The following is a 16,448-nucleotide window of genomic DNA, read 5'->3' on the forward strand; positions in this document are numbered from 1 at the left end:
TCACTGCTGGAGTGCTACATATTGAAAAACGTGACACTGGTCTGTGATGTCTTACTGCTTCTCAGATTTTAGATGTCTATTTCTCAAATGTGTTTTAACGGTCACTTGCTAAGTTTTTTTTTGCTATGGCTTCAGCTCCCATCGAGATCAGGTCTCCAGTGAGTGAGACCCGAGTTTAGCAAGTATCTGGTTGTAAGTTTGATTAAAGCAGTAAAGGAAGATGTTTCTGAGAGGGAAATGGGATTCTCTGATCTTGATTGATAGCTACTCAGTTGGCTGCTAGATTTCAGTAAAAACAGCAGCATTTTCATTTTAAATCTGTAGGATTATTTTGGCAAATTGTTATTTGACACCCAGTCCCCCCACAACTGTAAAACTATGCAATTCATAACATTTAAATGTGGTGTGGCTTAAAATAAATCAATAAACTTTGAAAAAAAAATTGACATCTCTTCCTCTTTGTCTACAGCATCTGCTATTGTCGACATTCATAAGAGTACTGCTGTGGAAATTGAAATAAGAGCCTATAACAGAAGAAAATTAGTTACATTTAAATGAAACTTCTCTAAGGTTATTTTGACTTTTTTTAAAAAAATCACTGAAATGAAGAACATAATCATCCACCATAAGCATTTTTCAGTCACTGATTTTTTACATAAAATAAACCATACATTATATCTGTATTTCAGTTGCTGTGAGCGAGGCAAGGAAGCCTGCTTTTTTTTTTAACTTTCTATTCATGCATTATATCGCCCCTCCTGCGATGCATATATATGATTAGGGAACCATTAACATTTGACAGCGCAATACTTACAGGTACAAATGATGACAAAAGTTCCGTGCTAGTTTATTTTGGGGATGCAGATTATTTGATATCAATATATAAAATTATATTAATGTGTTTGCCAGCCTAACCTAGTCAATTTTGTGGTGGAGAATGATACAGTGCGTTTTCAAAGTATCATCTCAGCTGTCAATTTCCTAATGGTTTTATCATCTTTATCAAGAATCCCATTATAGCTTTCATTACTGTGTAACATTCCCAGTAAAAAATAAACTCTCCTACAATCCTTCAGTAGGAAACGAGAAGTGAGTTTTGAAGTAGATAAACAATTTGTGATTTTTCTCCTACTTGAATTCTGATTTATGTGGGGTATTAGACTTGACACAATGAAGATCTATTTAAAATAAGCAAAATAATTAATTACATTAAATTTATATTACATATTTAATATAAAATGATCAATGCTTTGTCAAGAAATTCTCTGTCCAATGATGTTCTTCAAAGCAATTCTGTACAATGTTAATTGATTTCAGCTCTACTATCTCACAATTACTTTGTAGGCACTAAAGATGCCTCCTTTTTAATATTTCAGCTTTATTTTCCCCAGTGACATTCGTTCTGAATATGTTCATGTTTTCATAATCTACAAATCCTTAACCTCTGTTCATTGTCCTGGGTGCCTGCCAATCATAGAACCAAACATCAAGGGCAAGAATAGAGGTCAAATGTGAAAGTGCACATCATTACAGTACATCTGCACTAAGAAATCTTTAATATCTTCAGAATTTATCGTTTTTGATCATTTCCAGCTACACACTGTAGCTTACCTGAATTATTTTTTGTAAAACATTTAGAGCAGTAACTTTAAAACAGTCGTTATGCCTAATTCTGCTTTCATACATCTTCTGAAAATAGCAACAGTGAAGCCAGCAAATCAATTACAGTTACACATAAATAAATTGTAGCCTGCAGTAAATGGACACAATATGTGGCAAACTAAACTTATTAGCAAATGTTAACAACTGGAAGCAGATTTCTAATGTTTTATATTGTTTAGAAAGTAAAGGCAAAACAAAAATATGTATTTCCTGGAAACATACTTCGTGTATATTTCTCTTTATTTGTAAATTGATATTTTAAACAATGTCAAAGCAAAGGTAAAGTTGCTACACGTGTTCTTTGAAGTCTCTGTACTAACTGTAAATTTATTTCAATCTGCTCCTTCCCATTTTCTTTACAAGCTTCCATAGTGACAGTAATACACCTTGTCAATGCAGTTGTTGACTCGGTGGAACAAGAAGGTATAACTTTTTTACCAAGCTCAGTTATCAGTGTATTCTTAATTCTCAATATTTCTGTGTGTTACAAGTCTGTGATGCTGTCATATAAATCCAGTCAGAGTGCTGTTTATCCATTTAGCAGTATTTGGCATATATCATTTCTGTGCCTCAAAACTTGAATGCTGGGATATGATTTGAAAAAAGCAGTTTTGCATAAAACAGCAGAGCTCTCGAATTGTGATCAGACTTTTCTATTATCCAACACATTACCCACTTGCCTTTTCCTCTGGGCTTGCATGATGAACACCCAAGAGATTTTGAAGAAGCACTAAAACAGTTTCCATACTTTCTTGACATATTCTGAGTCATCTGTACATGAAATGTTTGAGCTTTGTTATTGATCAACAACATTTCTCATTTGCTTCCCTTCAATTTGTCTCCCTCTGCTTCTCTCATTCTTCTGCATTATGAGTACACTGCACATTGGCTTGTTCACCCCGTTTCAAATAAAAATCCTTCTGAGATTTCTCTGAAATATCATCACTGAGCAGTGAGATTTGCTGGTGGTGTTGGAAATGAATCAAGAAAAAATTGGGACAAAACCTTATTTTTCTGTTTCCTAAATTACTTCACAATGAAAATCCTGTAAAGCGCTTTGGGTCTACATGATTAGACTCTTTATCAAATCAATGACTATTATTATATGTAAGCTAGAATTCTACTGAAATATTTGATCTTGGAGAACCAGAAACATGGATTGAAAATCTAGTTTGGATTTGAAAATGCAGATCATCTTAATGGAGCACTGAATAATGTAGTCCTACCTTGTTCATTCTAAAAATATTCCACATATTCTATAAATAAATAATATATAGATTCTTTTCTCTTATGTATGAAAAAATCATTTGATCTTGTAGTGACACATGTCCTGAATAGAGGTGTCATCTTGGCTCTGTTTCTAAGGCTGCCTGATAAGATTTGTATTTCATTGACCAGCCCCTTTCTTATCGCTGTTTGTTGCTAACAGTGAATGGAGTTGGGAGGGCCGGAGCGCTTACAGTTCAAGCCTGAGCAAGGCCACAAATCTGCCACAAAATGGCAACTTGAGTCAAGGTTGAATGCAAACTTGTTTCATTGATTTGTAAGCATTTATTTAAAAAAAAGGAAATGGAAATTGTATTTAGATAATATAAAAGTGAAGCCTTATTCAATCAGTGTGAATTCAAACATAAAAACCAGAATATCGGCAGCATGTATTAAAATTAGACTTAAATATTTACATGTCTACAGTCCCTCTATGGAAGCTATGGCCCTGTATTTCTGGAATACTTAAAATTGAAGAGCTTTAGCAGTTTGCAAAATTGAAAGTGGGAGTTGTATGGATTCAATTGTTTCATTCAATTGCTGAAGGAAAATCTCACAGTGCTCTTTCAAATACAACTTTAAGCAATTATCCCTATTCTGGAAAACAGCACTTAACTGCTCTTTAAAATGTAGATATGTAGCAAGCAGGCTTTTCAATATTTGTTGTAAGCAAATACGTGGAATGTTTGTGTAAACAATTCTTTTAAAATCTTGATGCTTTAATATTCCATGTTTTCTTCCTCCCTTTTCTGCTTTTTGCCATCTAAAGAACCTTTTGCGGGTCATGACCTCAGGAATCCAAGAGGTGACTTTTGACTGCATGCCTTCTGTTATTCTTCCAAACTCACTTGATGCTGTTTGCTAATCTGTCACTTTAACCTTCACTGCAAGTTAACATGCATATCTGCAAGAAAGTTACAAGTGTTAATCTTTCATTCACGTGCCCAGTGTGTCATTAATATGTGGGGTAGACAATATAAAAGTTAAGCCTTATTCAAGCAGTGTGAATTCAAACACAAAAACCAGAATATCAGCAGCATGTAATAGGAAAGCACATGTTGAATTGAATTTACAATATATCCAGTATAATATTTCCTATTCGTTTAAAAACTAGTAAATGTTTTCCACAGCTGAGTGTGCCAACTGGCAGTTGACATGCTTTTAAAATTTTCATTTGAAAGTGTGTAATACTTTTTGCCTCTGAAATTGGTAATAGGGAGGATATTGCCCACCCCAGTGGTGTCCTGTTGCATCTGTAAAGCGTTCAGTCAGCACTAACATACACTACCTTTATTCAGATTGCTTTTATTGTACTTGTGATCTTCATCAATACAAAGCTTAAGTTCGATCTGGGAAATTCTAATGTGTGTTCTTCCTTTTCTATACAACAGCATATCACTGGGATACATCTGATTGGATGCCTAGCATTCAGCTACCAGGTATCCAGGAGTTCCCCCAATATGAGGTAGTAGAAAACCCAGCCCCACTTTATTCAGATCCTAACACCATCGACACAGACTACTACCCTGGAGGATATGACATTGAAAGTGATTTTCCGCCTCCTCCGGATGATTTCTCAATTCATGATGAGCTCCCACCTTTGCCACCAGAGTACAATGACCAGTTTGAGTCCATACAGCCTCCTCGGGATATGCCCACTGCTGGAAGCCAGAGTTCAGCAGCACAAAACAGGCAACGTTTCAACATGAATCAATATCTACCCCATCACCACTATTCAGCCGATCTCTCGGAACCTCAGATTGCAATCCCTGTTGGAAGCAGTTACAGGGGGGACTACCCACCCTACACGTTAACATACAATGGTGACTTTGAACCACCTAGTGTGGACAACATGTCTATGTCTGTGTATACATCCACAACCGCCTCTTGCTCTGATGTTTCAGCATGCTGTGAAATGGAAGAATCCGAAGTCATGATGAGTGACTATGAAAGTGGGGATGAAGGCCACTTTGAAGACGTGACTATTCCTCCACTGGATTCTCAGCAGCACACAGAAGTCTGATGGTGTAAGAAAAAATTAAAGTGCCTGAGCTTTAACTGAACTGCTCCCTGCTACAAGCTTCTATAATTCACCTGTACTCACTGTTGGTTTGCCAAGCTTTGTTGATGAGCTGATTTCAGCATGGCTGGAGTAGATCATACAGCATGTTCCAACACATCAGCAGTTTTGTTCACCTGGACTACTAGAACTGGCAAACATATATTTACATTGACTGTGCCATTTCAGAACATAGTTTTTGTATCAATATCAATGTGCAAAGTATGGAAGGATTTTAATATTTGGCATTATAGCAGCAAAACACCTTTTCAGTGTGGTATCTTGGTCTGTATTTATATAGTTCTAATAATACAGAGGTTAATTTCTTAAAGATTCTTTCCTCCCCATCCAGTCCTGCAGTTTTTTCTTTCTGTAAATGTAATGTACAGTTCTGATTTAAATAGTTCAAACTAGGTTTTGTAGATATTTTGTGCATTTGTTTCCCAAATTTTAGTGCTGTTCAAGTGTGTTACTACTTGCTTCGACACTGATGTACCCTGACAATTATGTACAAACTACTGATCGGGGTTTTATTCTTAAATTTATTCTTTCCACTGAATTTAAACATTTCACCAAACGTACCAAAATGCAAACCTGGTATGAATGAAGTTTTCGTTTGCTATGTTGTTTGGGTCTGAATACATGAACATGTCTTAACAGTGACATTTTTAATTGTAAATTGTGTGGATTTATTTTTCATTAAAAGGGGACCCACTGAATTTTTAGAACCAAAACTTTGCATAACTTGACAAAGACTTTCTAAAGTTCTCTTTATGTGATGCAATGGTCCTGAAAGTTTTTTTTAATGAAACTGCCATTCGCATACACTTACTTTCGCATTGATAATAAATTGTGGAAAACTAACTGCCTTTTGGTGTTTTTCTGTGAAATAAAATTAAATAGAGGACCTGGGTTCAATTTTCAGGCGGTATGAAACGTTAGGCAAGTTTCCTCACACGCATCTGTTTACCTAGCAGTAAGTAGGAATCTAGTTGTTAGTGGGTTGGTGATTGCTTTTCTGGGCGTAATAATCCCTTCAAAAAAAAATCTACACAAAAAGATTGCAGGGTGGGAAAACTGCAACCTTTACCTATGTGCAAGTTTACTGACTTAAACGATTGAGTGGTTCTTAGACTGATCCCCGATCACTGCTAAATTTACCAACTGTGGCAAGTGAGCTCACCGTACTCCTGCTGTTTGCTACACTTACCAACCTTAGTTGGAGATTATTTTCCTCTTCGTAAATTCAGACATCAAGCTTGGAGAATTTGCCAACCATTACAGAATCACTACCATTATCCTTGGGGTATGTCACACAAGCAACTGAGACTGGTGCACTGAGCTCCTATATCTAGATTAGAGATTCCTTACATTTTGTCATTACACTAAGATTTACTTGGTTTAATATTTTTATCAGCTTTTTCAACAGTTTTAAAGGTCTACAGCAAAAAAATTTCTTAAAGGTGCTTACACGTGCTGAGAATGTAGAGTGGAGCCTCGTTATGAGGCGTTAGTTGCCAAACCACATTATAACAGATTTGCGATAGCCAGTTTCACTGCACATCTGTGACTTGCCTACTTCAGTTCCTGTGCTGCAGGAAAACGGCCAACCTCTGCGTTATCAGGTTGCCACTGACATCACTTCTTGTGAATGCACATGTGCAGTACACAGGAAGTGATATCGGCGGTGACCTAATAACCTGAAAGTTGGCCATTTTTAGCACGGCAACAGCTCTGTATGTGGAACCCAAGCCATCCAGCCAACCATATAGGCATAGTGAATGCGGTCCAAAACACAATACAGTCAATCCACTTTACACTATTATCAAAAGAAAATCTGGACACCATCCATGACTGTTTGTGGGACGCTGCTGTGTGCAATTGGCTGCCGCATTTTGCCCACAAAATATAGTCAATTCACTTTACAGTATATGTGTGTTGTGCTTTGAGACGTCTCAATGATGTGATAAGGTGCTATATCAAATGCAAGGATTATTGATATACCCTGTGAAGCGCTTTGAGACGACTCAATGACGTGATAAGGCGCTATATCAAATGCAAGGATTTTTCTTATTATTAAAACCTACTTCTGCTATAAATGAATCGAGGCTACCATGAAGCACGTTATGGACCTGGAGTAGTCACTGGCTGCTCTGGAGGACCATGCTCCAGTGATCATTCATCATCTGAAAAGTTTAGACTTCATATTGGTAGGGCATTTGAAATGTCAGATGCATCCATCATAGATATACGGATTGCAGTCTACAACTAAATAGTTCACAGTTCTCAGGAGTGATTACCTGATAGGGGTCAGCAACAGAAATCCTTTTTGAGTGTGCATCCTTCATCCAAAACTGGAATTTAACCGTAACACCATCTCTCAATCAACTGATCTTGCTTCTTAGTGATCTGCAGAGCTCAACACAATACTGAGGCCATCATTTCCATCACTGTTCAGTTTACTGGCCAGAAAATAGGTACAGGGAGTAGAAAGATACATTTGTTAAGGTGGAGTTGGATGTATTTAAAATAACAGCCCTGAAAGTATAACATTAGTATGGGGAAAACAACAACAATTTCCATTTATATCGCATCCTTCTTGTAGGATAATGTCTTGAAGCAATTCACAGGGGTGCCAAGCAATTGGGAGGTGGCTACAAGTGTGTTCAAGGAGATTAGATCAGAGACTTAAAGGCAGAACGAGAAGGGACAGGAGGGAGGGAATTCCAATGGTGAAGAGGATAAGAATTGAAGACATAGCCACCGGTACTCTGATACTGGAACTCAGAGGGACCTTATGAAGATGTATAATATTTAAAAAACGCAATTGCAAAGTAAACCCCAAATAATATTTTAGGCTGTGCCAAGACAGTAGAACAAGACAATGCAGATTTAGTTTTTCTTTACCCAAAGGGTAATTAACAATTGGAACAGGTTGTTGGAAAGGCTGGTTGGGGTCAGGTCACTCGACTCTTTGAAAAATAGCTTGGTGCAAGAGAAGGCTTGACCTTCACAATCAGGCGAGCAGAATGGAGAGCGTCTGGTGAGCTGACACTGCAGCTCATATCCTCTCCCACACCAGGCTCCGCGAGCCTACCACCCTCATCCTCATCCGGCTCCACTGGTTCCCCATCTCCCAGAGAATTGATTTCAAGACTTGCTCCTCACTTTTAAATCCATCCAGACTTGCCCCACCCTTCCCTCTGAAACTCTGCTAACACGCCCGCTCCCTCCGCTCAGCAGGTACTGGTCTGCTTCATATACCCCACACTGCCCACCCCACCATCAGCAGTCGGGCCTTCAACCTTTCTACCCCTACTCTCTGAAACAACCCCATCCTGGAGTCCCTCCATCTCACCGCTTCCCTCGACTTCCTTTAAGGCCCATCTTCCTATTTAACTGCGCCTTCGATCATCTTTGTTTAAAAGAGTTAATGAAACTTCTGGAGCGTTTTTTCTGTTCAAAATAATGCCATGGATCTTTAACATCCCCCGGAACAGGCAGATGGGACCTCAGTTTAACACTTCACCCAAAAGATAGAATCTCTGACAATGCAATACTCCCCCAACATTGCACTGGCATGTCAGCCAAGTCTGGATACAAATGCCCAACCCAGGGCTTGAACCCAAAACTTCCAACAGAGGTGAGAGTGCTACTGAGATCATCCAGAACTCTGCAGCACGTGTCCTCTCCCGCAACAGGCACATTCCACCCACCCTCGCCCGGCTCCACTGGCTCCCCATTCCTCAGGTGATCAAGTTCAAAATTCTCGTCTTCACCTCCATGGCTTTGCCTCCTCCTACGCTCCAACCTGCTAACCCCATATCGACCTGTCCATTTCCGTCGCTCAGCAGACTGTGGCCTGCTTCATATCCCCTGCCCAGCCCACACCACCATCAATGGTCGGGCCTTCAGCTTCTCTGCCCCCACCCTCTGGAACTCCATCCCACATTCCCTTTGCCTCGCTCCTCCCTTGCCTCCTTTAAGACAGGCCTCAAGACTCTCCTCTTCGACCATGCCTTCGGCCACCACCCTGCCCTCTCTGCCCTCCACCTTCCCTGTCCCATGTTCAGCCCTTATGCAACTGTATCTTTATGTATGCAAGTTGTCCTGGAATAGCATAGTCCTCTTATCTTTCCAATTTCTAACCTCTAAATAAAGCCACGCAAAATCATAAAATCGTAATATACCTTAAGTCATAGACTATACAATAATATGTATTGGACAGATTTGATCCTGTATTGCTTAACGTCTTTAACATATGTGTGTGTGATGCAAAACATAAAAACACTTGATTAAACTATAGGTAAGAAAGTAGTAATGTTATGTTGGGAATATTTCAAGTAAAGGGGAGGAGATACAGTTGCAGTTGCAGAGAGGGGAATCCCCTGTTGTAGAGCTCCACCTAGAGGTGCAGTTGGTGTAGCTGGTACTATTCTCTTGAAGGGAAACTGAATAACAAAATGAGGGTTTGTGTGAAATAAATATATCTTACCAGCTAACTGAAGATCATTCCTTATGTTAGCTCCAAGAATTGTGGGAAAGAGGGAGTCCTTTATTTTTCACCCATTTTGTTAAAAACACTTGAAGGGCACTATATCAATGCAAGTTGTTAGTTTTTTTTGTTCCTACCTCTTCAAATTGTAATAATTTTCCTTTCTATTCCACAGATCTCCAGTGAATCTGGACTGGATGTAAGGGATGTTATTTGGATATTCGTTTTGAAAGTCATGGAATAAATTGAATTGTTGCCGCAATGTAACTCCGCCTTTCACATTGGGAGGACGTCCCAAGGCGCTGAACAGTCAAGGGTTTGCACCCGAGCAAGGAGTTGATATCAAGAGAGGGTGGAAGGCAAGAGGGATGAGGGTTGGATGATGTCCGAAGGCATGGTCAAAGATAAAGGTCTTAAGACGGGCCTTGAAGGAGCTAAGCGGGTGAGGGAGAGGGATTCCGGGATGGAGTTTCAGAGGGTCAGGGACAGAAAGCTTGAAGGCCTGCCAATAGAAGGACATCTCAAAGCACTTCATAGGATTTACTGGAAAGTGTACTGTACGCAAAAGCGGTGGCTAATCTGAGCGCAGAAATGTACCACAAACAGCCATGAAGTGAATTATTTGGGGGAATTGTTGGCCAGAACTCTGGGAGAAACTCCTTTCTCTTTTAAACATATGCACCAGTATTCCTTGCACATACGCAAGGCGCTTATTCGATCAACTCACATCTTAATGGCTGAAATATATCATCAGCTAGTAGAAATTCCTCTGGATCGAGGTGTATTTATTTATGCAGCATTGCAGAACATCCAGAATTTGACAAATTCTTAAATACAGTCTTAATTTTGAAACCCATTTTCCAAATTCTAGTCACTCTAAGATGCTAGATAAATTACAGGCAATCTAGACCCAGGTGGCATTTCAAGGTCTTATAGAATATAGAATAATAAAAAGTTTAGGCATAGAATAAGATAATTTAACCCATTGGGCCTGTTATGGTACTTGAGTCGTATCTACTCTAATTCCATTCTCCTAATTTTACACCTATTATTTTTATTTTCTTCAAGTATTTATCAATTTCTCTTTTAAATGCTGTTATGGACTTGCCCTTGGCTTGGGAGTGTAGTGTAGTGTGCAAATTGGCTTCCATGTTTATTTAGAAAACACAAAGTCACTACACATTGGAACTAGATAAGCATCTAAAAAGTAAATTAGAGGGGTATGGGGAACTGGCAGCCAAATAGGACTGAAAGGAAAGGATAATAATAATCCTTGCATTTGATAGAGCCCTTTTCACATCTTCTAGACATCTCAAAGCGCTTCACAGAATATACTGTAAAGTGAATTGACTGTATATTTATGGCCAAAACACGGCAGCCAATTGGGAAGGCAGTGTCCCACAAACAGATGTGGATTGAAGTAACCAATTTTATTATTGTTTTTTTCTTGAGGGATTATTATTAGGAGTGTGGAGTAAGGAAACTTGCCTAAGGTTTCGCCCTGCTGAGAATTGAATCCAGGTCTCTTGCTTGCGAGGCGAGTGTTCTAACCACTGAGCTGAAGGTTAGTGAGCCAGCACAGATATGATAATAATAATAATAATGATAATAATAATAATCCTTGCATTTCATATAGTGCCTTATCATGTCATTGCGACATCTCAAAGCAGTTGACAAAATGTATTGTAAAGTGGATTGACTGTGTATTTTGTGGGTGAAACGCGCCAACCAGTTTAACAATGGGCTTATTGGCTTTGTTCTTTGCTATAAATTTCTATAGTTCTACATTATAATAAATCAAGTGAAGCATTTTGCGACGTCCTCCCTATATGAAAGGCAGTATGTTAAATGGAAGGATTATTATTATGATTGTATTCATCAACCACAAGAATAATTGCACTGATGATGGGTGACCAGTAAGCAGTGCACAATGTCTGGGCTTGGGATCTAGATATGGAGCTCTGCCTGTCCTAATGTGATCAAGCAGTGAAAATGTGGCTTCCACCCACATCACTGTGAAACTACAGCCCACAATGTGTTATTCAGTGCAGTATAAAAGTGACATTAATATACTGTTATGTTCCTTTTCACTGTTTCTCTGTTCGTGAACAGAACATGCTAGCATTGTGATTCTACATATTATAAACAATAACCCATTCTGAAGTATGTTTTAAGGCAGGCAGACATCTCAGGGTTGGAATGACATTAACAAACAATCGGTGATTTAATCTCACATGTCACAGTCTTAAAAAAAAGTGATGTTTCCTAATAGTTTTGACGTGATAATGTCCTTTGATGTTATCTCAGTCTTGAAACATGTTGTAAGAACATAAGAAATGCTAGACAAAAAAAGGACCAAGGTCCATTTAATTCGCCTTCCACCTTCCTGGTGGTCGCATGCACATATGTTCCAAACTACCTATGTACTGTATCCCGTAATGTTATTTCCTAAAAGAAAACTATCTAATCCGTGTTTGGAGGAATCAACATTTGCTGTTTCAACAGTCTCCCTAGGAGCCTGTTCAACATATTTACTAAGTTAACTGCTTTGGGAAATACAACACCCTTTGATGTTATTATTCACATTGGAGAGCATCATATATAGATCGATAACAATATTTTCACCGTATCTTTTAATGCTTTTTTCTGTTTTTTAGCAATCAACTCGGTTACTTAAAAACTAAGTGCTCTGAGACTCTACCCCAAGTGAAGAGTGCTCTAGGAATGCAAGTTGTTGTTGATTGTCAACTAAGCCATTGTTGAAATATGTATTTATTTGCACAGTTAAAGGGATGGATTTCTGTTGCTTCTAAAATGTGCCCAAATAATGATGGAAAACAATGCTCACTCTCACCTATGCATCCTTACAGCACCAGCACCTTAGACTTACTTTGACCTTCTCCAACCTTACTCTTCTATTTGCCCCTTTGCTTACAAACTGCGTGTTTCCTCTCCCCCCTTCCCATTATCAGTGACTGAGCCTTCAGCCACAATAGAACCACCCTCAAGGATTGCCTCCCTCAATGTTGTCTAAAGAAATTTGAAAACCTTCCTTTTCAATTGTGGCAATGGTCATCTCCCTGCTCCATTATCTTCCTGCTCTGTGTCCAGGACTGTCTCTGTAAAGCACCTGATGTGGTGTCACTATGCTAATTCAAGTTGTTGTCGTTAAGTGTCACTGGTGATAATTATCACATCAAATATAGTTTTTTTTGACCCATCAACAACTAACTACAGTTAATTAGTCACAAGAGGAATTTAAATAAATGCATAAATAATTCTTCATTTTATATGACACCTTTCATGTTGGGAGGACAACTGAAAGGGCTTACTTTAAAGTACAGCGACCGTCTATTTGTAGGCAAATGGTGTGGCCAATTTGCAAACAGCAATGTCCTATAAAAATTGCCATGAAGTGAATGACCAATTTCATCTGGGAAATGTGGGCCAGGGCACCAGCAGAAACTCCCTTCTTTTTTCTAATAGTGCAGTGGGATCTTTAACATCCACTTCAACAGGCGGATGGAGCCTTAGTTTGATGTTTCATCTCCAACAATGCAGCTCACTCTCAGCACTGCAATGCAGTGTCAGCCCATTCCAGACGATTGTGAGTTCAAAGTCCTGAGGTGGGGTTTGAAATTCCAAACCTCTGACTCAGAGGTGACAACGCTACCAAGTGAACAAGGTCATTTTGACATATTTAATATTTAATACACATATTTAATACACAGATGCTATGGTTTCCATTAAAATCACATGAAATGTTCTTGCAATTCAGTGAAATGATAAGGCACTATATCAAATTTAGGAATTATTTAATATTTAATATTTCAAGCAACTTCATTGGTGCTGTTATAGTAATGAAAGAAATTGTTTCTTACTGACTTATACCACAAGGTGTCCCCATTGCTTTGTTAAGAGAATGAAAGTTAGAGGGTGTAGTTTGAATCCTGCTTTTACATCAAGCACATCAGTACATGAATATTTGTCTTTCAATAGGTCTCTCCTACTCCTGCACTTTTCACAATTTCACCCTTTTATACCACACTTGGGCATTCCAGTGGCACCACACATTTCCACTTGAAACAGGTATCATGAATCTTTCCACACTTATCATAAAAATAATAATAATCCTTGCATTTGTTATAAATCCTTGTCACATCTGCTAGACGTCTCAAAGCGCTTCACAGAATACGCTCTAAAGTGGATTGACTGCATACTTTGTGGGCAGCCAATTGCGCACAGCAATGTGCCATAAAGCAGTCATGAATTGAGTTTTTGAAAATAATTTTTTGGGAGGTATTATTACCCCCGGAAAAGAGATCCGCCATTCGATTAATAAAAGGGTTCTTACTTACTGCTAGGTAATCAGAGGCGCGTGGATTAAGGAAGCTTGCATTAAGTTTCACCCTGCCCGGAGCTCAAACCCAGGCCCTGGTCCTCTCGTTTGCAGCTGAGTGCTCTAACCACTATGCTCCAAGACTCCAAATTCTGGGCAGAATCTATCCTGCGAAATAGCACGTCTGAGAATCAAAGAGGCACACCAGACATTGATTATGATGGTTGGTTGTCTGGTTAAACTAGACAGAAGTTAAAACCTTCCTTTTTCCCTGTTTAGTAAGTGGTCTCTGCTCTCTCTCTCCCTCCTTGCTCTCTCTTTCCATACTGTTTAATAATAACATGGCTCAATCTGTGAAGAACATCCAAAGCAGTTTTGCAAAACATTTACGAAAAGAAGGTCCTCTGAGGGACGTTTCCTTGTGTCTGATATGAAAGATTGTCAACGACACAAAAGTGAACCCAAAAGAGTAGGATATGTATAATCTTGAATCATTTATTATAATGAATGTTAGATTGATTATTCCATGAATGTTTGGCGTTAATGCCGGTAGCAATGAACAATATGAAAAATGAGCAAAATCAGAATGTTGGAAGCCCTCAAAATCTAACAGTATAGGTGGGTGCCTCATAAGTTTTGCTCTGGGGCCCTAGGTTTTCATATTTTCTATGAATGACATGAATATAGGAATAAAAGGGCTATTACTTCGGCTGTGCATCTTTACTGACTACTACTTGTTTGAACCCACTTTTGTTCATCTTTCCCCTTCCGCACCTCCGTCAGCTCGGGTGTCAAGCCAGGATTGTTAAGCAGTTTAGGACGTCCTCTCTGTTTGAAAGGCTCCTCTTCCAAGTTTTCAGGTTACACTGATCCAGGTAGTATAATGAATGGTGAAAAGAGCAGGAAACTGCAAAAGAACATAGACAGTAGATTAAAAATAAAATAATGGCAGAAGCAATTCAATGTGGCAAAGTATAACTGGGTAATTATGAGCAAATAAAATTGGCAGTCTTGTTTGCCAACATAATACACAGTTCTCCACTTTACAGTATATTCTGTGACATGCTTTGAGACAAGCTCCCGGTGTGAAAGGTTCTGTATCCAATCTAAGAATTATTATTACTGATCAACACTTGTTCTACAAAACCTCACATGTACAATCTCAACATCTTGTTTTGACTGTAGTAAAACACTTGAAATTCCCAGCTTAAAAATGCTTCTCTTTTGACAAATTTGTCATTTGCTAGGAGATTGGGTAGTGGAATTGATCAACGCTTTGTCTTTCCACTTATAAGACCTAGTTTCGAATGCCATCCAAATCTCACAGGTCAAAGGCTAAAAGTCTCCTCTTTGTTAAGGTCCTAAGAAAATGAGTTTTGAACCATTTCAGACCAATTTGAAATAGGTGCAGGATTACATTACCAAGTAATTGATACTAAATGCTGTGAGGCATCCTCCCTATGTGCAAGGTCCCATATACATGTAAATTGTATTATACTAAACTGACAACATGTCTTCCAGGTGCTCAACGCTGACATAAAGTAGTAAATAATTATTTTCCCTGGCAGAACATTGATAAGAATACAAAATGAGCCAAAATTATAAATAAAGAATAAAATTGAGCATAGTTTCTATTTTCTGTTAAGTTTCACAATTTTATATTTTCAGATAAGGTTATGAGAGAAAATAGAAAGCTAGGCTTTTTTTTACAATTCCTGCTGCCTGTATTAGATTTCATTATGAATAAATGTTCTCTACATGCAAAAATATGGGAAAATACGATGATGAAGAATGATATTTTGGGCGTAAACTTATTTATTCTTTCCCCAAGTCTCACCAGATCATTGCAAGTTCCTGCAATGTTCCAGTTTACAGAGACCATTGAGCAGAGAGAGCCATGGTTTATACTTTGACATTGAGCTATGGAAAAGCTAATTGAAGATATTTTGGTCAAATTATTTTACAACTGTATTCTAAATTAATAATATTTGGATTATGATAAAATATCAGCTGAAGGACGACACTTTTGACAACGCAGTGCTTCTCTAGCCCTGCATTAGTGTCAACTCAGACTGGGAATTCAAAGTCCAAGTATGAGGTTGGAACCCAGAACATTATGACTCAGAGGTAAGAGTGTAACCAACTGAACCAGAATGATATGTACTGTAGTTAATTCTGATTTATTTTAGAGTTCAGATAGGCCTTAATCATCAGAGAAGGAGCTTCTATTTATCACTTTTTGTAGCCTGAACAATTAAACTTTCTATGCTTATCTACTTTTTTCCAGCAGCAGAGTTTTTTGCACAAGACTCACACAATAATTTCCACGAATTGGAAGTGCATGTTTATCTTGGTGCATTTAGCAGAGGTCTCAGCACTGAGCAAATCCCAGGAGCAAAGTATTCAATTGCAAGACAGCCACATTCCTCAAGAGTCACCTCATAGCAAAATCATCACCTTAAAAGTAAAACATGAGGCAGAACAGATGTCATTTCTAGTTTTACAATTACTGTTCTCTGCTGCGCTTTATGCTGAAGTGTCAGCTGAAAGTCTTTCATTTTGTTCAGTTATTATTAAAGTCACTGAGCTCCAACTCCTATTATGTTTTGGCATGTCACCGATCAGAC

The 16,448-nt window shown here is 38.5% G+C and overlaps 1 protein-coding gene across 1 annotated transcript in view; it reads left to right on the forward strand.

The window, feature by feature from the left end:
• The window catches only part of fat1a (FAT atypical cadherin 1a), a 126,114-nt gene extending 120,263 nt beyond the window's left edge, over positions 1-5,851 (forward strand). Inside the window, 3 exon segments of the mRNA XM_042342327.1 lie at positions 2,026-2,085; positions 3,698-3,733; positions 4,320-5,851. Coding sequence (XP_042198261.1) covers positions 2,026-2,085; positions 3,698-3,733; positions 4,320-4,951 — 728 coding nt within the window. The 3' untranslated portion in view covers positions 4,952-5,851.
• Positions 5,852-16,448: the final 10,597 nt, after the last annotated feature.

Source organism: Callorhinchus milii, unplaced genomic scaffold, assembly GCF_018977255.1.
Source record: "Callorhinchus milii isolate IMCB2004 unplaced genomic scaffold, IMCB_Cmil_1.0 Scaffold1, whole genome shotgun sequence".
In the NCBI taxonomy this organism is placed as follows: Eukaryota; Metazoa; Chordata; class Chondrichthyes; order Chimaeriformes; family Callorhinchidae; genus Callorhinchus; species Callorhinchus milii.